The 20,774-nt window shown below is 40.2% G+C and overlaps 1 protein-coding gene across 1 annotated transcript in view; it reads right to left on the bottom strand.

Moving 5' to 3' along the window:
• Positions 1 to 20,774, bottom strand: part of col5a2a (collagen, type V, alpha 2a) — a 51,063-nt gene that overhangs the window by 17,954 nt on the left and 12,335 nt on the right. Inside the window, 11 exon segments of the mRNA XM_051959425.1 lie at positions 158 to 211; positions 610 to 651; positions 4,043 to 4,096; positions 4,098 to 4,115; positions 4,376 to 4,417; positions 4,419 to 4,469; positions 6,515 to 6,568; positions 6,835 to 6,867; positions 6,953 to 6,985; positions 7,144 to 7,163; positions 7,751 to 7,972. Coding sequence (XP_051815385.1) covers positions 158 to 211; positions 610 to 651; positions 4,043 to 4,096; positions 4,098 to 4,115; positions 4,376 to 4,417; positions 4,419 to 4,469; positions 6,515 to 6,568; positions 6,835 to 6,867; positions 6,953 to 6,985; positions 7,144 to 7,163; positions 7,751 to 7,972 — 623 coding nt within the window.

The following is a 20,774-nucleotide window of genomic DNA, read 5'->3' as shown; positions in this document are numbered from 1 at the left end:
ATTGCAGTTTTAGCTGACAGTAGTACAATGTGACACAAAGTGAGAATGAATGCTGATGGGGCTGCCATGTTAAGATAAAACACATAGGTTTCTCTCTCTAATGTTGATCAATCGTCAGTCAATCACCAAGACAGACAAACATCCAACACTGACTTACATCTTCGCCTGCTTTCCCTGCAGGGCCCTCAGGTCCCCTTTGTCCAGGTGGACCCTGACACACACAGACACAAAAAACATCCAGCAATTACACATCATTCTGAAAACCATCATAGCAAAGTTAAAACGCATCCATGCCAGTCTCACTGTGTATAAGCAGAAGGGTGGTGTGGCTATCTCAAGTAAGCAGCACATCAAAATAAATCAATCGAAATCATGCAAATCTCATGAATATTCCAACCGAGTTTCTGACTGATTTTACCACGCATAATCATGAATTCATGTCATACCATGTGTCCTGGTCACCAACATCTCCAGTGGGTCCTTGTGGGCCAGATGACCCTACAAAGGAGGATGAAACATTTAAAAACATAAAAGGATGTACACAGAAAAATAGGATGTCATCCAAGTGTCAGTGTTGTTTGTTGCACAGTGAGGATGCTGTGGACTTACAGGTGTGCCGCTGGCCCTGGAGTCCTCTGTTCCAGCCTCTCCCTGAAACAAACAAGATGGCAAATCAAATGAACAAGATGTTGGAATTTCATCTGGCGATTATATTTCTAATAGAGAAACTCTCTGAACTCGGCTTCCTAACAGTGTCAACGGAACAATCCTTTAATTACTGATCCATTCTCCATCTGACTAATGCTCACACACACACACACACCAAAACACTCTTACCAAGCAGATGGTACTGCCATAAAGTTCTCCGTGACTGTCGGCATATTCACTAAAAATCTACTTTAAAGTTAAATGTTATTTACTGTGAAACATCGTAAAAGTAATCAAAAGCTTCCCAGCTTCTTGCTTAAAGGCAACCAATAAAGTAAAACAGATTGTTCATGTCTTTAAGCCCATTACTAGAGATGTGGCGCCATGGATTCAATTCAAAAGTCGACCAACACCATTAGACACAGTCAGACACATACACTACCACTCCAAAGTCTGGACACACCGTCTGTCATGCTTTTATTATTTATTTGCATTACTTTCTACATGGTACATTAATACTGAAGATTAACACTTTTTGTTTACAACATTATTCCATATGTATTCTTTTATAGTAGTGATGTCTTCTGTATTAATCTACATTGTATAAAATAACTAAATAAAAAGCACTAACTGAGAAATGTGTCCAAACTTTGGATTAGTGCGTAGTTCTATAGTGTTCATACGGACTATTTTTTTCAGTAGGTGTTATGTGGGCAGTGTTTCTGAATCAATGGTGTGTTTACTGAATCTTTTATTAATGCTGAACCACAATCAAATCCCATTCACATCCATTGCTTTGGACTAGCCTCTTTCTATCTGAATCTAACTAACTCAATCACCATATATGACTAGTAGAAACAAGAACATTCTAGTTTCATTTATTGTGTAGCTTGGTTCTCTTTTTTTTTCATAATTGGGGTGAATTTGAGGTGGGAAGCGCAATTTACTGAAGCACTTACGTCCCAAAGAACAATGCCCATGTCCAACAGATTGACACACAATTTGTAATAGTGGTCATGAAACACTGAAATTGCTGCCCTGTATTTCTGAGGCAAGTACAGCATCTGTCTTCTGGGGTCATTACAACAAATAACATTTCCATGGTTAGGTAGTCTGTCTTATTTTGTTGAGTATTTAGATGATTTTCATGCTTGCAGAATGCTTCTGCTTTTTCGTTATTACTGAAATTAAGCAACATGGAAAACTCCATAATAATCTATTTGACACATCTCAAGAGAAACAAAGTTTCTTTACTCAATGATTTCACATTAGAAAATGTATAGAAATAATGAAGTCTGTGCTGCTGTGCCACATTAATTGCACATGTCAGTTCTGCTGCCATGTGATGGCTATCGATCACCTTTCATTCCACACATATTCAAAGTGTGGCTGTGAAAGTTGGCAACTGTATGATAATGTTATACTGCGTTTAAACAAACACATATATATGTAAATATATACATATTCAACAGAATGAAACAGAAGTGAGAACATCCCTGTACATCATTTAATATCGGATGATGATAAATTCTATTACCTCACAGTACTGTGTAATGTCTACATTGGCGATGGGGTATTCCCATTAATAAACAGTCAAAAACAAAAGAAGATGCTGAAAACGCAGACACTGAGTAGAATCTACCTAAGCAACAAAAGTAAATCCAAACTGTTAGTTCTTCATTTTAACAACAGTTACTCTATTGCTCAGCTTAGAAGTATACAATTATATAAATATGCATTAAATAAAATAAAAACATAAAAAAAATATTTTAAAAAATGCTCAAGTTGCTTGCCACCACAGAGACAATTGCTTCATGTTGTTGTTGTCGTTACTTAGTTTCCTTTGAAGTTTTGTTGACAATATGTATGATTATTAAAACAGCCGTTCAAAAAAAAAAACTGGATAAAAGTTTTCCAAATAAAGACACTAGTACTGACAGATGGACCACAGAGTCAGAAAGACTCAGTTCCTGTGTTCCAGCTGCTGGAAAAACCCGGATGATCCACAAGCTTCTGGAAATTTGAGCCCCCTTACAGCACGCGCATGTCATCCTTCTCCCTTAAGCCCACAGAGAGCATGCGCGACCCGAGCATGCCGACGAGAGCCGAACGTCCTCCTCTCCCACTCGGCTCTACTCGGCCCTGCAGCTCACCGGAGAACAAGGAACGTGACTGCTCCGTTAAATCTGCTACAGCATGGACGACTACGAAGCCCTGAGCGAGTTTGACAGGGGCCAGATCGACATGGCCCGACAGCTGGGCGCGAGCGTCGCCGAAACGGCTAAGCTGGTGGGCTGTTCCCGGGAGGCGTGGAGAAAGCTTACCGGGAGTGGTCCGAGGAGCAGGCCGTGGGTCTGATGGAGGGGGACGGCATGAGCGGCGAGAGCGAGGGGGAGTGTGAACCAGCGCCCAAACAGGGGGAAGGGACGCCGGGTTTGAGAGCGCAAGTCGGCTCCGAAGGAGGAATGTGACGCCAGTTTGGGGGAAACAGAAACAGCAGACTGTACTGTGGGGAAAACACGCTCGTGGAGGGAGAGTGAAGCCCGTGGAGATGATTAGGATGTTGTCCACATCCAGTGCGGTGAGCTGGGACAGTGGGACTGATGCTGTCGGTTGTCAGAGCTCAGGACTGATGCAGAGGCTGGGACAGTCCAGGAGAGGACGGTGGCATCACTAGGAACATGTTTCTCTCTGTTTTCTGCTTCTAATCAGAGTAAAGTCATCCAGTCTGCAGTCAGCAGCAAACACTCTCAGTCATTTTTAACTGAAGGCATAAGTTTACAGAAGAAAAAAAAACTGTCTGCAAGTGCTCTTCATACACACTGCTTGATTTTACAAAAGGTCTGCTCAGTGGGTGTGTGCATGTGGTGGGATGTATTACTGCTATTCTGGGATGATATGGCATAGCTTATTTCCACCAATTTCAAAGGGACGTTTTACACATCAGGTTTACATTTATGTGTTCTTCAGAATTGAAATGTGAAAGAGAGAGGATGAAGCTCCAACAACCCTAAATGTCAAGGATTACAAAGTAACATCTGGAACGATTCTTGTCATGGGGGTGTGTACAAGACAGAGAAAGGGTTAATAAAAGATGCAGCAAACTGTGTAAAGTCAAACGTTTTACATCTACAACCCATAATTAGAACATCTAACCTCTGGTGTTGTGGAAAAGAAGCAAAACCAGAGCAATTATGAAACAACACTGTTCCTCTGAACTATCAACTCGTCTCTGTTCTCTGTCGCAGCTGCAAAAAAAAATAATGGCCAATACACAAGCAGCCCTAATTAAAAAAAAAAAAGCTCTTGCCCTTAAGTTGAGGTGTAGGAAACACACACACACACACACACACACACACATATATTAGTTGATGTTTTGCTGACATCCTCTTACCCGTGAGCCACTCAACATGGCCTGAGGTCCTGTTTTTCCATCAAACCCTGAGGCCCATCTGGGATCCCAGGCCCTGCAGGTGAAACACATCATGTTAACCGAGTTAATCAGTATTCACAGGAGACGTGTCCCTCTAAATATTAAGAATGGACATTTTACTTTCCAATAAAAACATGAAAGAAGCTACAAACTAGGGACCGTAACAATTCTACCAGGATGTTTCTGTCATCTATCAGCTGACATGGAGGGCCACGTTTTAACAGAGTGCATCGTTGCAAATAATTTCTACATATCCTGAGTTTTGTGTGTGACAACACTCCCTGCACTGCTCACCCCGGGGTGCGCTGGAGGTCCAGGAGGTCCTGCTTCACCGGGCCTGACCTGGTATACCGGGCTCTCCATCATAACCCGCAGGTCCACGCAGTCCCTAGAAAGTAAAAGAGAGAGAGATGCTACTTCACAAGCATTTTAAACTCCACTCAGTCTGACACTGATTTATTCATTCTGGCAGTGACAGCTCTTGGATACACGTCAGCTCTTATTCTGGTTTAATTTTAGTCAATTTAAAGATGGAAATAAAGATAAATCAGATAATCAGTGTAGTGGAGATTTACAGTGGAACTTGCCATTCCAGTTTGATTACAAACGACATAGCTTAATTTTTGCTTGTTAGTGAACTATGAGCCTGTAAAGTGTGCAGCAGGAAAACCCTGGTTATAATAAATCACAAGCAGATTGCTGCACTCAACCCCACTGCAACTCCACCAAGAAGGGCACATTCATTCATCATCCCGCTACATGTTTGCAAGCGAAGCACATTATATATCAACTTTCCACATGACATTACATTCTAACTGCTGGACTCTTGCCTTTGAATGCACTAGTTTTTTATGCTGCAGTGTGTGTGTTGTTGTTTTTTTTAAAGTTTGGCCACTTGACAGAACAGGGAGTGGAGAGGAGTCATTCTTCATGACCTCAGTAATCAAAATCCAGACATCATGTGAGAGCTGTTTTTAGGGCAGAAAGACCTTCAAAAGAATTAAATAGACATGATGACACGCTATCGTTCAAAAGCTTGGGGTCACTTTGAAATGTCCTTATTTTTGAAAGAAAAGCATTTTTTTTCCAATGAAGATAATAAATTAATCACAAATACAGTCTAGACACTAATGTGGTGAATGACTATTTTAGATGGAAACAACTGATTTATAATCTAATATCTACATCGGGGTACAGAGGAACATTTCCAGCAACCATCACTCCTGTGTTCTAATGCTACACTGTGTTAGTTAATGGTGTTGGAACGCTAATTGATGATGATAAACCCTTGCCCAGATACTCAGCTGGCTGAGTGGGCGACCCATAAACAGGGGTTATAGTCCCTGGTGCAGCGGTCATGGGTTTGAATCCAGCTCATAACCATTTACTGCATGTCATTCCATCATTCTTCTGCCCACATTTCCTGTCTCTCTCCACTATGCTGTACATAATAAAGGCAAAAAAGAAAAAACTTAAGAAAACACTTGTGCAGTTATATTAACACTTGAAAAAAAATGTGGGTTTTCATGGAAAACATGAAACGGGTGACCCCAAACTTTAGAATGGTAGTGTATTTGCTTTCTTTTTAAAGGCCAACATTTATTTTTTTAACAAAATAAAAAATATATACATTTTTTTTATTTTTCCTGCTTGTTTTGTTTTTATGCATTTGTATCTTAATGTTGCACTTTGAGATTTTGCTTAAATGAAAAGTGCATTACAAATAACATTTATGACTGCATATGCAGCAGAAGCATTACTCCTAAAGTGTAATAAATATATGTAGAAAATGAAGAGGCGATAGCAGAACTATGATTTGGCCCCAGTTAATGTATACCATAATCCATTATTTACAGCAATAAAGCAGCAGTGTAACTAAGCGCATTTACTCTAATCTAAGGTATTTTCCTTCGGTATTTAATTTTGATCCTGCTCTCTGCTTTTACTCATTTTTTATTTATTCAGATTTATTAGGAGCTAGTTACTAGTTAAATAATGCTATGACATAATGAATGATAGTACATTGAGCCACCTGACACTATATGACATGAGTTAAATCAATTCTACCTCAGCCAGTATTTATCTGCTGCTTACACATTAATGTAACTGTAATAATCTCAAACATAAAAATGAACCTCTGCCAGAGCCCATTCCAGTGTGTAATTAATACTTCATATACATTGTGATGCTATTACTTGCATATTTTATCTTCAGTAAGGTTTGGAATTAAGGCCTAGTGCGAGCTCAGTATACCTGTTTTTACTGAAGTAATAATCCTTGAAGCTTCTGTTAACACAACAGGCCAGATATGAGCTCACACTGAAGCCAGTGAGGTTATTCTGCTTGTTCTGCTAGTGTGGACTGTAAATCTACTGAGTCTTTATTTTTTTAAGTTGTGCTCCATTTCTGTGGAGACTTGCAGATGTGACGTACAGGCCTTCCTTTGTGTCCACGAGGTCCTCTCTCTCCGGGTGAGCCGGGAGCTCCCTGTTGTAATAAAATGACAAGAATCAGTGCAAATCTGACAGTAACAAACTTTGCAATAACACCACAACTAAGCAAATTTGTAGTCTGGCACTCAGATGACTGAAGGACCACACTGCTCTGCAAGCATCCTTTTAAGGTGAAGTTATGCGGGAGGTAACTGTCCTCTTGTGCCATCTAGTGTCAACTAAGGTGGAAGAACATGTACCGGAAACTGGGAGACTAAGAGTTGATTGTAGAAGATGCTACAGGTAAAACAAACAACTCACCATAGGTCCAGGGCGGCCTCTGATACCCGTCACCTGCAGGGGAATCAGCACCAGTTAGATCCTGCGCCTGATTTGGATTTAATGAATAAAAACAGGTTTATATGTAAGAAATACTCACAAGTGGAACTTCCCCAGGTTCTCCTTTCTGACCCTGCACCAACACAGAAATGACACTCCATGAAGAGCAAACATGTCAACAAAGCTGTATGTTTGCATGTTTTAATTAATACACAGATTTTTGTTTTTACTGCAAATGTATATCAGTTTCAAATATTGTTGAGGACGTATGATGAAAAATCTGTCACGTACCTTATAAATTCTGCCCCCACCTACACGGAGGAAAAGACAGAAAAGATTGCGTCATGCGAACATTTGAATGAAATGTCAGTAAGAGGCACAGAAATTGTCAAAAAAAAAGCCCTTCGTGTGAGAGCTGAGTAGACAGAGTTCACACTGAAACTGTTGTAAAGAGATCTGTTTGTCATCATTAACCAGGTCGCTCAAAGTAAACAAAGGCAAAACAGTCAATTAACACAATTAATCTGATGTCGCTCACTCGTAGAATGAACCTACTGATGTGCATCAGCCCGATTGAAGCGGTAATTTGTACATCAGTTCTGACTCATAAACACATTATACCCACTGGCAACCTGTCGAAACTGAAACATCTCTCATGAAATGTTGTTTATGCTTGTATTTATTCCAGTTTTAAAGAATACAGTTAGGAAGGATGTTCTTGTTAGTTATTTTTCTTAATAATATTCTTATGAAAGTGATTTCTTGTCCGCATTTGAGGCTTAAATGTATTAAACTGTTGGCATAAGTACATTTAACCTCCACCTACAATATAAAGCATTAAAGTACATTCTCTTGTATTTTCTGCTTCCTATAAACTCCAGAGCAGCTGCTTGCTCACCAAAACTGCCCGTCCCGCCGCTGCTGGATGAATCACTCTGACAAATAGGGCAGCACTCGCCATCTGGGATGGACATCTTCTCACAGTTAGTCAGCTCATCGCACTGGATCTCATCGCAGAGGACCTGGCCGTTGTCACAAACACAGATCCGGCATGGCTCTGGCTTCCAGATGTCCCTGTTGGTGTACACCTGGCCGTCTGCCGAGCAGCTCATGTCATCTCCTGGAACGAACAGAGGTGGAGGACAGTCTTAGTTTGAGTGAGTTCAATGCAGAAACACTGATAAAGTCTTGCCAAGCTCCTCTGTTATTCATAAGGAGCTTTTTAGGGAATTTCTGAATCACAGAAATGAAAATAATTAACCTTGTTTTGAAGCCAGTGTCAACAGTTTTACTAGTGAAGATACATTAGCTCAGTGAAGGAGTGCTGTGTTTTTCAACTGAGAAAATAGAAACTGGGGTCACAGGGGAAGGGCTTTGTCCAAGTGTGGCTGCACAAACACAAAGATGTGTATTACCCACAACAGTTCACAGAAAACTTCAACGCTAACACAGAATCATCGTCTTTCCAGGAGGCGACAGTGCTAACCGCTAAGCTGCCAGGCCGCCACAGAAGAAGTAGCCAGGGCCAGGAACTTTTAGGTTTATCTTCGCAAGTTCTCTGAACCAGAGCGAACAGTTAATCCCGATCTAAAGAAGTCAGACTGGAAAATAAGAAATGCAGAGAAAGCACTGCTGTATACTGCCACACACACACAACATGTAGTTAATGCGAACCAGAGCTTTCCATCACATTATGCACACACTGTGAGAGAAAAGAGGTCTGGAAAACGTGATGTGTTGTTGCAGCAGAGTCTCCAGCAGTTAGACATGACATCATTTCCTCCACAGGCAGCGTCTCAGAAACTTGACTCGTGTTCAGAAGAGAAAACCTGCAGCCACCTATGAAGCAACTGTTGCACTTGCAGGTCCCATTAACCTCCTTGTTTTGAAGGCTGGATTTATATTTTCAACATGTGCTTTACAAATAACTAAATATTCAATAATGCGTCACCTGGCACTAAATAAATAAATGTTCTTCACAGCCCTGAAAATGTCAATAATTAGTCAAATTCATTGTTTCTTTGTCTAATTTGTGTAGAGGGAACGAGAGAGGTGGTGTGTTTCTGGAGGGATCCCAGATGTTCTGTGATCTGAGCTCAGGTCTGCAGACAGGAGGAAACCTTTACCTGTTCTTCATGTAAGCAGCAGGTGGCAGCTCTGAGCCGTACACTGCAGGTGAGTCAGGTTAGCCAAGAGGGAGGCTGCACAGAGGAGCCCGAGACACCAATGCAGGTTTGTATGATTTTGTATTGCTCCAAAGGATGAGCTCACGCTCTACATCATTCTGAGGGGGCTCCAAAAACCTCCGAGCAAAAGTTAAAGAACGGCAGCAGTCAGCCAGGGCCTTCAAGCTGAAATGACGCACTATCGTTCAAAAGTTTGGGCTCTCCCAGACAATTCCATGTTTTCCATGAATACTCACACTTTTATTCATGTGCTAACATAACTGCACAAGGGTTTTCTAATCATCAATTAGCCTTTCAACACTATTTTCTAACACAATGGAGCATTAGAACACAGGAGTGATGGTTGCTGGAAATGTTCCTCTGTACCCCTATGTAGATCATCCATTAAAAATCAGCCGTTTCCAGCTAGAACAGTCATTTACCACATTATTTACCACTGTATGTCTGATTCATTTAATGTTATCTTCATTGAAAAAAAACTGCTTCTCTTTCAAAAATAAGGACATCTCTAAGTGACCCCAAACTTTTGAACGGTAGTGTATGTTGACGTTTAGATTTATTTTCTACTCTTCAGTGAATCTTTACATAGAGATGGTTGTCAGGACAGATGTGCAAATAACAGAATAACATTAGGACAAAATATCTTATACAGCTAGACAAAGCAATTAACCTACATCTACAGGATTACTATAAACAGCTTACTTCAGAGATGTTCTGTTTTATGTACATTTCATGGACTTGACATCTACAGTTAGATGACTGGATCCACTGTAGTACAACATCTTGTAGGTCACAGTCTGATCAGTACTGGATTAGTAGATCACAGTGTCATTATTCATTAGAACACGTAACTTCCTGTCAACTTCAAACTCGGTCATTAAAAGTCTGCACTATGAGAAAATGCAAACATAAGCAAAGCATGTTGAAGGCAACAGTTAACCCTGCGAACACCAAGGAGTTTCTAGGAATTTTTCACTCTGGCCACATTTTACTCACTGTCTGCCAAGTTTTCACTGCAATCTAAAGTCCTGCACCACCATAGAAACTCTACAACAATATAGAAGTACACCGAACATGACAATGCCTTCCTTTCACGATAACAGTTGTAGTGAAAATGAATTTTAATACAAATTTTATAGTACAAATGAATTTTTTCATGCTACTCTGCATATGAAACCTAGAATGATATTTGACCATGCTGGATGTATTTTCCAACTTGCTCCTCTGTCTACTGTTTTTGATGATTGCCGCATTTTTTTTTTTTATTCATCAAATATGTTTTATTTTGCTCTCACTCTCTCTAATTTGTTTCCATGTTTGTCTCCTCTGTGCTCTTTGTGAACACAGCCTGCAGTTCAACCTAGTAGTTGTCAAATTTCAGTCACTGTTGGTCACAGCTAAGTTGCTCATGTCTGTTTAGTTGTGCCGAGCAGCACAGAATTTTAGTTTTCTTTACAGAATATGCTGCATATGATCTGTTTTTGGCAATTTGATGAGATGTAGATTCAAGTGATTTTGATAAAATATCATGATTTTAAGCTAAGGTTTGGTTAGTTTTTCTAAATGAAACAAACATTGTAACTTATTTTGTTCAAGGAATGATATAAAATTGAAAAAAAAACAGTGATTATTTCAGTTTTTACAAATTCTGGCTCTGATTATTGAGGTTATTTTGGTGATTATTTTTGAAAACAAATAACATGCCTTTTAAAGTTGTGAGATTTTAATGTTCAGAGGATTCATTGTTGGATTTTCGACTTTAGCTCTAGTCAGTAGTAATAGCACTCTGTGACAGTGTGTCACACAGCAGTGCAGCCTCTAACACCCACTGAAGCACTCAATAAAATGATTGCAGGACTGATTTTAAATTAATATACTTTAAGGCATTCTTTGAGTAACAGCCATATAATTCGGGACTATTAATTTCAGCTTTGTCTGCATGTATTGCTGACTTTCTGCCCTCTCTAAAATCTGATTAAAAAGCAGGTGAGATACGTTGAGACTCTTGGTAAGTGGTCTGTATTTATATAGCACTTTACTATACCCGCAAGGTACCCAAAGCGCTTTACAAGATACGTCACATTCACCCATTCACACACACATTCACACACTGATGGCGGAAGCTGCCATGCAAGGCGCTAACCACGACCCATCAGGAGCAATTTGGGGTTCGGTCTCAGGGCCACCTCAAGCACGACGGGCCGAGGATCGAAACGGCAACCCTTCGGTTGCAAGATGGCCACTCTACCCACTGAGCCATGCCGCTCTTTTCTCAAGAGCAGACAAAGTGAACAGACAGATGGATTGAGGATATGAGTGACAATCACATTTAAACTTGCCTTGGCAAGGCAACACTGGAGCTTTTGAAGCTCCTCTAATTAAAGGAAATGTGAGGCTTGGATGTTGCACAAATGCACCATGTAATCAGGCATTCTTAAGCTCATTACATCTAATCTCAGAAGTATGGGTAGCAGTGATTTGGGTAATACCTCAGACAATAGCACGGGAGACCCCCTCTCTATGATATAATTACAGTTCTCTTTCCTAACAATTTTGTTCGCTCATATTTTTTTTCTTTACCGAGTATTGTCAGGCTGCTACCACTATGAGTATATAAAATGTAAACATGTGGAAAATTGGCATTATGCATACTGGGAACTATGAAAGAGAGTCATATCAATAAGAAAAACATCAGACTGGGATCATTAACAGCAGATAATATATGTTTAAACTTGCTTTTTTCCCACAAGTTGACATGCAAAAATTTGGGGTCACTTAGAAATGTCCTTATTTTTGAAAGAAAAATGGTTTCTATTCAATAAAATAACATTAAATTAATCAGAAATACAGTCTAGACATTATTAATGTGATACATGACTACTGTAGCTGGAAAGGGCTGATTTTAATGGAATATCTCCATAGGCGTACAGAGGAACATTTCCAGCAACCATCACTCCTGTGTTCTAATGCTACATTGTATTAGATAATGGTGTTGAAAGGCTAACTGATGATTAAAAAACCCTTGTGCAATTAGATTAGCACATAAATAAAAGTGTGAATTTTCATGGAAAACAAGAAATTTCCTGGGTGACCCTAAACTTTTGAACAGTAGTGTACATTGATGAAGTCACGTTCATCCAGACACAGAAGTCAAGGAAAGTCCCTCTGACATACATCCATTGTCTCATTACCTCCATTTCTCCCAGCCAGCTGTGTATATTTCAGAAGATCAACATTGTAACTTGCAAATAAATCCCCAAGGTATGTTTTCTCAGCCGTCATTGCTATTATGGCCACAAACTATTTGACAAGACGAAAAACACGACATAGTTCAGCAATGACATTTCCTGCCTTTTAACATCCAGTAACATCCCGCTAAGTTGTGGCCTTCCAAAATGAAAACCAGCTCCTCATGGAACGCAATAGTACGTTTCTTTTCATTTGCTTGGAATCTCTTCAGCAATGAATCTTTTATCTGGCCTGAGAACATACTTTTATTTTGTTTCGCAATACTTCAGAAGAACAGATTAACTGTATCTACTGTTTTCTCAGAGGAGCTTATGCCTGACTTGATTGCTTGTTAATATGGTCTTTGATTGTTCCCTTAGCCTCAAATAAGCTCCCATTCGGAAACATGTTATCTACAGAGGGGGTAAACTGTGTGTGACTTCAGTCCTTCTTGTTTCTGAGATGTAAAAACCAGATATGACCACAGAGTTGGAGAACAGTTTTTCACATTGGGGGTTGAGAGATTTCAAACGCCGTGTGTCGGGTGAGTTAGAAATTTACTGGAAGAGAAGAGTGGTTTTTAGAGTCTTCTTAAAAACCCCACCGCAAGTCTTGAGGAGGAGGAGGAGATCGACGTTCACTTTTTCCCCTCCTCTCAGCTAATGCAATGCAGGTTCTGCACTTTTCCACAGACGCCGTAAAAGCACGGCTTGATCGAGACCACGGTGAAAAGGCACGCTCCCTTCCTTACTTCTTGATCTGCATTTTCCACAAGTCAGCTAAGAGGGCAGACGATTTCCTCCTCTGGTTTAAAACACGGAGTCTGGAGCTCTTCGGCATGACTCATGTGTCTCCTCTGCAGTTATCATTAAGTGCAGCTCACCAGACAGCAGCCAGATAACAAAGAACCCAACATCCTTTCTCCTCAGTCATGGCACACATCAGCCAGGAGGAAAAACCTGGGGAAACCACAGTGATGCAGCTGGCAGATGTGAGAAGGCAAAAAAAAAAGAAGAAAAAAATGTGACTAGTTTATGGATTTTCCTCAGCTAATATGGAAATACTCATAATGCTGTGTGTTTGGGGAGAAGCTGCGGCAGCCAGAAGTTGAAGGGTTAGAAAATGACCTTATGGAAACAATGAGTCATTTCCAACTGCATCTTTCATTTCCTTTAGTGAAAACAAAGATGAGTGCAGGCCTTAAACCGATAGACACACTGTCATCTAATTAGCAGAAAGATAATACCTGCTTTATGTTAAGTACATGAAATCATACCATTTGTTCTGAAAAAGTTCTCCCTCGCTGTTCGAGCGACCTGTCCCTGCTGACATGGTCAGTACCTCGAGGAGTACAGCCTGATTCCTCGTCCAGATGCAGATGAGTTACAGCTGCTGAGGGGTGGCTCAGCTGCGTTTTCCTGCTCTAAAACCCTCGCTGTCACTGCCAGACATAAATCTTCCCTCTGTGAAGGACCTTTAGCTCAACCTGTGACTGGTCGACTGATAAAGCTGTCCATAAAAGCAGCTGTTCTGAGAACATCAGACGATGTTTTGGCCACATCAACCCAAAGCTTTAGCTGTAATGGGACATAAACAAGGACAACCACCTTTTTGGCTCAACACAGTGTTTTGCTTCAACATGATTATCTGTCACCCAATCTGCTTTTTTTAATTACTGGCACAGGATTTAATCAGAGAAAACATCCTGTCTGTTTAATATTCGGAAGCGCTGAGGATTTGCTTTATGATACTGATGGGGTTGGAAATGTGAAAGAAGACTCTAGTTTGAACATGCTCTTCACCTTGCCTTCCACAAACAAAGCTCTGACTCTCGAGGGAGGGGTTGGAAACTCAGGCCAGGAAAGTTGAAATGAATAAGTAGCGTGCTGATTACATGTCTAGGCTTTTCCATCAACAGGCCCCCGTCTCCAATGGGTCTTCCTTTTAAAGTGGCAACCACAGCTATGAGCTGTTGCCTTCCCATGTTCAGGCCTGGGAGGATTGTGGTCCTGCTAAATTACACATCCCCTCCTCCTGCTCTTTATCTCTGCTGCTGCCTCACTCTGCTTTTTGTTGCCTTGGATTGGATTCAACTCCAGCTTATCACAGCATGCACACTACCGTTCAAAAGTTTGTGGTCATCCAGAGAAATTCATCCATGAAAACTCACACTTTTATTCATGTGCTAACATAATTGCACAAGGGTTTTCTAATCATCAATAAGACTTTCGACACAATTAGCTAACACAATGTAGCATTCGAACACAGGAGTGATGGCTGCTGGAAATGTTCCTCTGTACCCCTATGGAGATATTCCAATAAAATCAGCCGTTTATAGCTAGAACAGTCACTTACCATGTTAACAATAACTAGACTGTATTTCTGATTCATTTAATGTTATCTTCATTAAAAAGAATGTCTTTGTACCTGATGTACCTGTATTATTATGAAGTAAATATGCTGTACATTAGACGGCATGATGCATAATAATTAGCTGTAATTAAAGAACTGAAAGTGAAGAAAATGTGAGCTGCTAAACAGTGAACATTCTTCATCACGATAGCCAAAGGCCTGGACTTTCCTTGGCCTGGCCTGAAGCTCTCACTGAGGTCTGGATCAAAGTTCAAAACAAGGGCAATCTTTATCTGATCAGGCATTAAAAGCAGTCTAAAGAGCATTCTTTGTGCTGCACAGTCGACCATGTCCACACTGACTCGGTACAGAACATGGTGTGTCTTCATGGGGATCATTCTTCTGGCCTGTCTTGGTTTTACACTCAACACTGAGGCTTAAGTCTGATTATGTTCTGTCATCTTAATGTTTGCTCTGTTTTCTCTACTTTTCTGCATCAGATATGTTGCAGATATGCGACTGCAAATGGCTCTGATGTTCAGTGCATATCATTTACAATCATTTATTACAACTAAGTCAGAATACAAGCACTGATGTTTAATCCATCAAGCAGCATGAGTCATATTTATGTTCCAGTTCTTCAATATTGAACAACTACAGCAAACTTTACTGAGGTCTTGTCCACATGAATTTAGATATTTAGTAAAACAGACATTTTCTCTTCCAGTTTATGCCTCTCATCTACATGCAAACAGCGTCTTAGGTCATTAAAATAACTTTTAAAGTGAAGATTTTGAATAACCCCAATGTATCTGTGTGGACAAACAATGTTGTGACAGTTGAGTTTACACATGCCTTTGTGTGATGAAACAACATCACATCAGCCGGTTCCATCCCTCAGACACTCTGAGAGCAGCCAAGTTGACTTCTACTCCTCAAGCAAACAGAAGAACAGATTTATACTTTATAACACACCCAAACAGATTGGCCTGAAAATTAAATTGCTCAAAGCTCACACCGAAGTATTAAAATGTTCCTTCAACTTTCACAGGTGTAGCTGTTCGAGTCGAAACCAAATCTCAGACAAAGTTCTGGTTCACTGTCAAACATGTGGTTTTCGTATCCTCTCAGGATCATTCCAGTCGCACATTGATCAAGCTAAATAAAACACACTGACACACTGAAGACATAAACGTGCTGCACACTTGTTTAACCTTGGCTTTGCCAGATGGGATGTAACTAATAGAAAAACACCAGTGCATGCATTCACAATACATTGTACACAAACCTACTGATTATCATTCTGACTCATCAAGTCAGTCAGATATGCAATATAATTATGTACACGAAACACATTTCCTATCCCCTTATATTTTCTATTGGTAGTACTTGTAATACATGCATGCAAAGATTCTCCATGCTATATGCTCTGAGTCCACTATCGTTGCAAAAAAGTATACGGAAGGCAAATAATGCAGTTCTAATCTAATACATTTTTGAAACATGAAAAGCACTCAGAGAGCACAATACTCCGTTAAGGCACTGTCAGAAATGCAGCATTTATTTATTAGTTACTGGTTATCAGAAATCACGGCAACATAGAATATGGCCATTTAATATAGACGTACCCCCAACAAAATGACCTTGCGGGGAGCACAGGCGTGCGTTATGCATGGGTATGTATGTGCGGATATAGAATCGCGTGACCTAAATATGTAGCGGGCAGTGGGAATTGATGGGACTCGGAAGCACCCCCACAGTGTAATCAATTGTTCCTTGTATCATTTCAAACGGATAAGTCCTGATAAGTCCCCCTTGGTCTATTTCTAGCAGAATCAGTAGGCAGCTGACATAGCATTCATTTGTTGTCATAGTTACAGTGACGCTATCTTGCAATGATACAGAAATCTTTAACAAATCTGTGGATCCAGACTATAAACAGCATCACTGCCAAAATATAATCATTTGGTCCTTCTGTCATGTATGACCTTCCCTGAAAATTTCATCCAAATCTGTTCATGTTGCTAACAGACAGACTAGCATACGCCGATCGTCACATAACTCCACTGTGTCCCTTGGCGGTATAAAAATCGAATTCATTTGAATCTCCTCATGATCTGCAAACTGTGTGTGCTGAATTAAAATCTGGTGTTCGTTCAGCCCTGGCTCTGTAAATGGGAACGAAAGAGTGGCTAGGACTGATCCATACAGCAGTATTCCAGTGAGTCTTGTGCACATTCAAGCATGTGCACGCTCATACTCTTCCACAGGGAAGTGGGGAAAAGACAAAGATTTGGTGGAAAGCAGGCAATGGGAGCGAGATGGGCACTAAACCTGCAGCATGCTAAAGTAAATATCTCCCTCAAGAATCGCAGACTCCGCCTTTAAGACACATCTCTGTCTAATCACCACAGACACAACTTCAACTTCAACTGCATTAATATGTCTCAACAATATTACATTTGGCTGGATTCTCATAAAAGCAGCCATGCAGCAAAGGAAAATGGGTGACGTCAAACATTCCAGTTTACCGGAGCAGGCCGTTAACTTATACAAGGGGTCAGAGCTCCCTGGTGTTTTACATCAACTGAGTGCACAGCCAGATGTGAAAGAATAAACTGTGGATTCTGAACACAGAGAAACTCAGAGGAACGTTGTGTCCAGCACAATATGCTGACAGAGAACTACAATACAAACTAGTGTTTTAAGGCATTTCTGTTTAAGAACCAAATGTCAGTGAAATGTAATATCTGGAAATCAGACAATATGCTACATCTGCAAGATACTGCAGATGGAACCAGAGTGACTTGATCCCAGCTGTACTGGGCTTTTCTTCTCAATGCACTTCTTCCACATTCTTAGCTTTGTTCCACTGTGAGGTTTGGCACAACTAGCAAAAAAAATTAGCTACAACCAGTTTGGGGAAAAGTACTGATTGCGAAAACCTCCAAAGAATTATCTTATTGTATAATAAACCTTTGATTAAAAGGTCTTAATCAGGCAGCGAATGCAGGGAAAGTCTTTCCTGGATGACTTAGCCTCCTCCTGCTGACTTGATGGATGGACGCTGTGCTGGCCAACACTGATAAATTGGTAACATATCTCAGCTCTGTTTCAATATGGTTTATGTTATTCACTGTAATACAACTTTTTGTGCACTAAAGTTAACTGAATGCCAAGTGATTTCTCACACGGAGGATTTAGGGTTTTGGAAAATGATGAGACTGTACTTCTGTATGAGGCTATCAGTGAATGTTTGAGGGAAGTAATAGTCATAGTATGTTAAAGAAAAAGGTTTTTCACAAAAATGTTAGGAAAAGAAGTGTTCTCATTCACCCTTGTGGTATTGAGTCTAGACAGATTGGTGAGAGCTCCATCTTTTCCTGCTTCCACCAAAATACAGTCCAAGTGAATATGATTTTGTAGTTGGGTCTGTGTCGACAAGATTTCCTGTTCCTATACAGCATACCTGCATTCTAAATTACACTTTGAGGAAACATGTTTTTTAGTTGAGACATCACAAATAAGTTTCAAATTTACATATTTTTGCCATTTAGTTTATTACTTTACTCTTGCGCTATTCAGCCAATCAATCAATCAATCAATCAATCAATCAATCATATGTCACCATGGTAACCCACAAGGTAGAGGAGAGGAGAAGCTTCAAATCTGTTGTGAAAGAGTCATTTTTTTAACCCAAACCATGATATTTTCTAAAATAACCAAGTACTTTCAGTGCTTAAACCTAACCAAGCTCCTAATGAATTGCTATCTTTGTAAAAGTACCAACTGAAGTGTGATATTTTCCAAAATCGAATAAAACAGGGATTGAAAATTAACTAAAGTTGAAGATCATTGGTCTTGCAGTAGATGTGAACAATCATATCCTGTGTTAGTGTCCTGTTGTTGGCTTTTGCTGCCATCCTCCCCTCCTAGCTCCTTACATGGACTTTGTGGCTCCTACACACTGGACGTTTTTCCTACATCATCACAGTTTTCCATCTCTGTCAGTAGTTTAATTGCATCGTCACATTTTTAGGAGACAGTTCTGGTCCGCATCCAGCTGTTTTCATGGCCATTTCCAATTTGCACATAAAAGCAATTGAGAGTAGATGCCAGAAATTCAAGAAAAAATATTTTTCACCAAAAATTGCCCCACTTTTGCACTACTTCTTAAAGTGAAAACACAGTGCAGCAGAACCAGACGTCATCAATAAATCATTATGTACATGAAGCGTGTTACCTTGTGGCAAACATATCTGTGAGGAGACTTGTGTCCCTTTCACTGTGATGCTTTAATGGTACCGACTAGAAAATTAGCACCACCAGCTGTTTGTCTCGACCAACCGGCTCCTAACACTCACATGGAAACAAGCATTGAATCTTGTTTTCTTTCTCAGATATTCTCAACATTTGTTAAAAATTTGGTCTGCATTTGGACGGAAACCTTGCTAGCGTCAACATTTTGGAAGTACTTACTCCTAATCAGGGTGGCAAGAACACTGGAAAAATGTTTTTGTTAAATTGTTAACATGTCTTTCTCCAAAGTTTACTTTCCTGTTACTGGGATTGTAGCTTAAAACTCAAACTTCAGAAGTCAGTCTGATGTTATCTGCATGGTTGGATACCACTATAGAGATAAGTCAGAAGATATGGTTTTTGTGTTAACCAACCATTTAAATCTCTAAAATCCCCTTTTAAGTGTGCTGTCTGCAGCTCACAGCAGAGCGCAACACATCTGTTTGCATTTTCAAGTGTAGTCTGTGGTGCTGGCATGAAGTGTCTGTCTTCTCTGCTTCATGTTTTTGCATCAGTTGAAATACGTGACCCCATGAGCACAAGCGTAGGTGGTTGGATTAATAAAAGTCATTGTTTTAGAAGACGACATCATGCACAAAGTTGACGTTAAATGTGATGTGCACAAAGTTACTGCTGTAAGTGCAACATTTGGGTCACAAATGTTGCACCTTTGAAGCATTTCTAACAATGTGCATGCTGTCTTGTAAAAGCTAAATGATGGAATCCACATGCTCAGCCATTATCATTCTTCAGGTGGGGAAGAAGGCGTCCTATATTTGTGGTGAGGAGCCACCCCAAAGGCAGCACAGATTTATTGCCTCCACATTTTGCCTGACCTCAGCGCTACAGCGGTTTAAGGACGCTGCATCCTCTCCTCAAACCAAATGGCGGCCCGGAGGCTGCTTCTTAAATCCCACTTTTTCTTTCGCATTAGCCTGTGTTTTCTCATATCCCACGTCAAGCTCTCCAATCTCCCTTTCTCTCTGCTCATCCTTATCAAAGCATGCGGTATCTTTACAGACTTTGCCTGCACACTCCTGCTTCTTTTTCTCTTCTTTCTTTTCATTCTCATTATATGCTCTTTTTGTCTCTGTCTCCATTTTGTTGTTCTAACAGCTCTGAGAAATAAAGCAGCTGTTTGGCCAGTGCCCCAGCAGGCACTGTGTTTAATGTGCAGCCCAACGGGTGAAGGATGTCCACCCATAAATATTTACATTCTGAACTGGACTGCATAGTTTGAGGTCACAGTTTTGAAATCATTTATATTTACATCACGTTGTGACATTTCACTGATGTCCTTAGTGTAACGTCAACTGAAGAATAAATGAAAATTCCAGCAATGACAACATTGTAAGCAATCATTACAACTATGGCACCGCCTCCCCTCAAACAAGCTTTAATGTGCATACTTTTTAATATAAACTACAGAACCATTCCTCCAGTCCTGTCAGCGCTTAAACCCCTTTATCATTCATTTAACTGTTATGAAGATGAAATCATCCCGTGTATGAAAAATTGAAAAGAAATGACAAAATAAATGGAAGTAGTTAGAGTGGGTTTCATGCCATAGCACTCTGCAAATGTTTCTCAGTGCAGAAAATTGCATTATGATCCATCCAAAACACTGCTAGAAGACCCATTAGAAAGTTGTGTGACATGATTGTATTAGCAGAAATGCAACTTTACAAATGATTATAGTCCTTAAAAAACATTGTGGGGAGGGCTTTTTGGGAAGGAGAGACTGAATCTGTAAAGAAAACCACAGCAATGACAGCAGTGGTTTTAAGATATGTTTGATTCAGCATCATTTCAGTATCATATCTGTAATTATAAACCATGACTTCATTTTACATGAAC

This window comes from Acanthochromis polyacanthus, chromosome 14, assembly GCF_021347895.1.
Source record: "Acanthochromis polyacanthus isolate Apoly-LR-REF ecotype Palm Island chromosome 14, KAUST_Apoly_ChrSc, whole genome shotgun sequence".
Classification (NCBI taxonomy): domain Eukaryota; kingdom Metazoa; phylum Chordata; class Actinopteri; family Pomacentridae; genus Acanthochromis; species Acanthochromis polyacanthus.
Note: the sequence above shows the minus strand (reverse complement) of the source record. Positions and strands in the feature narration are given on the sequence as shown.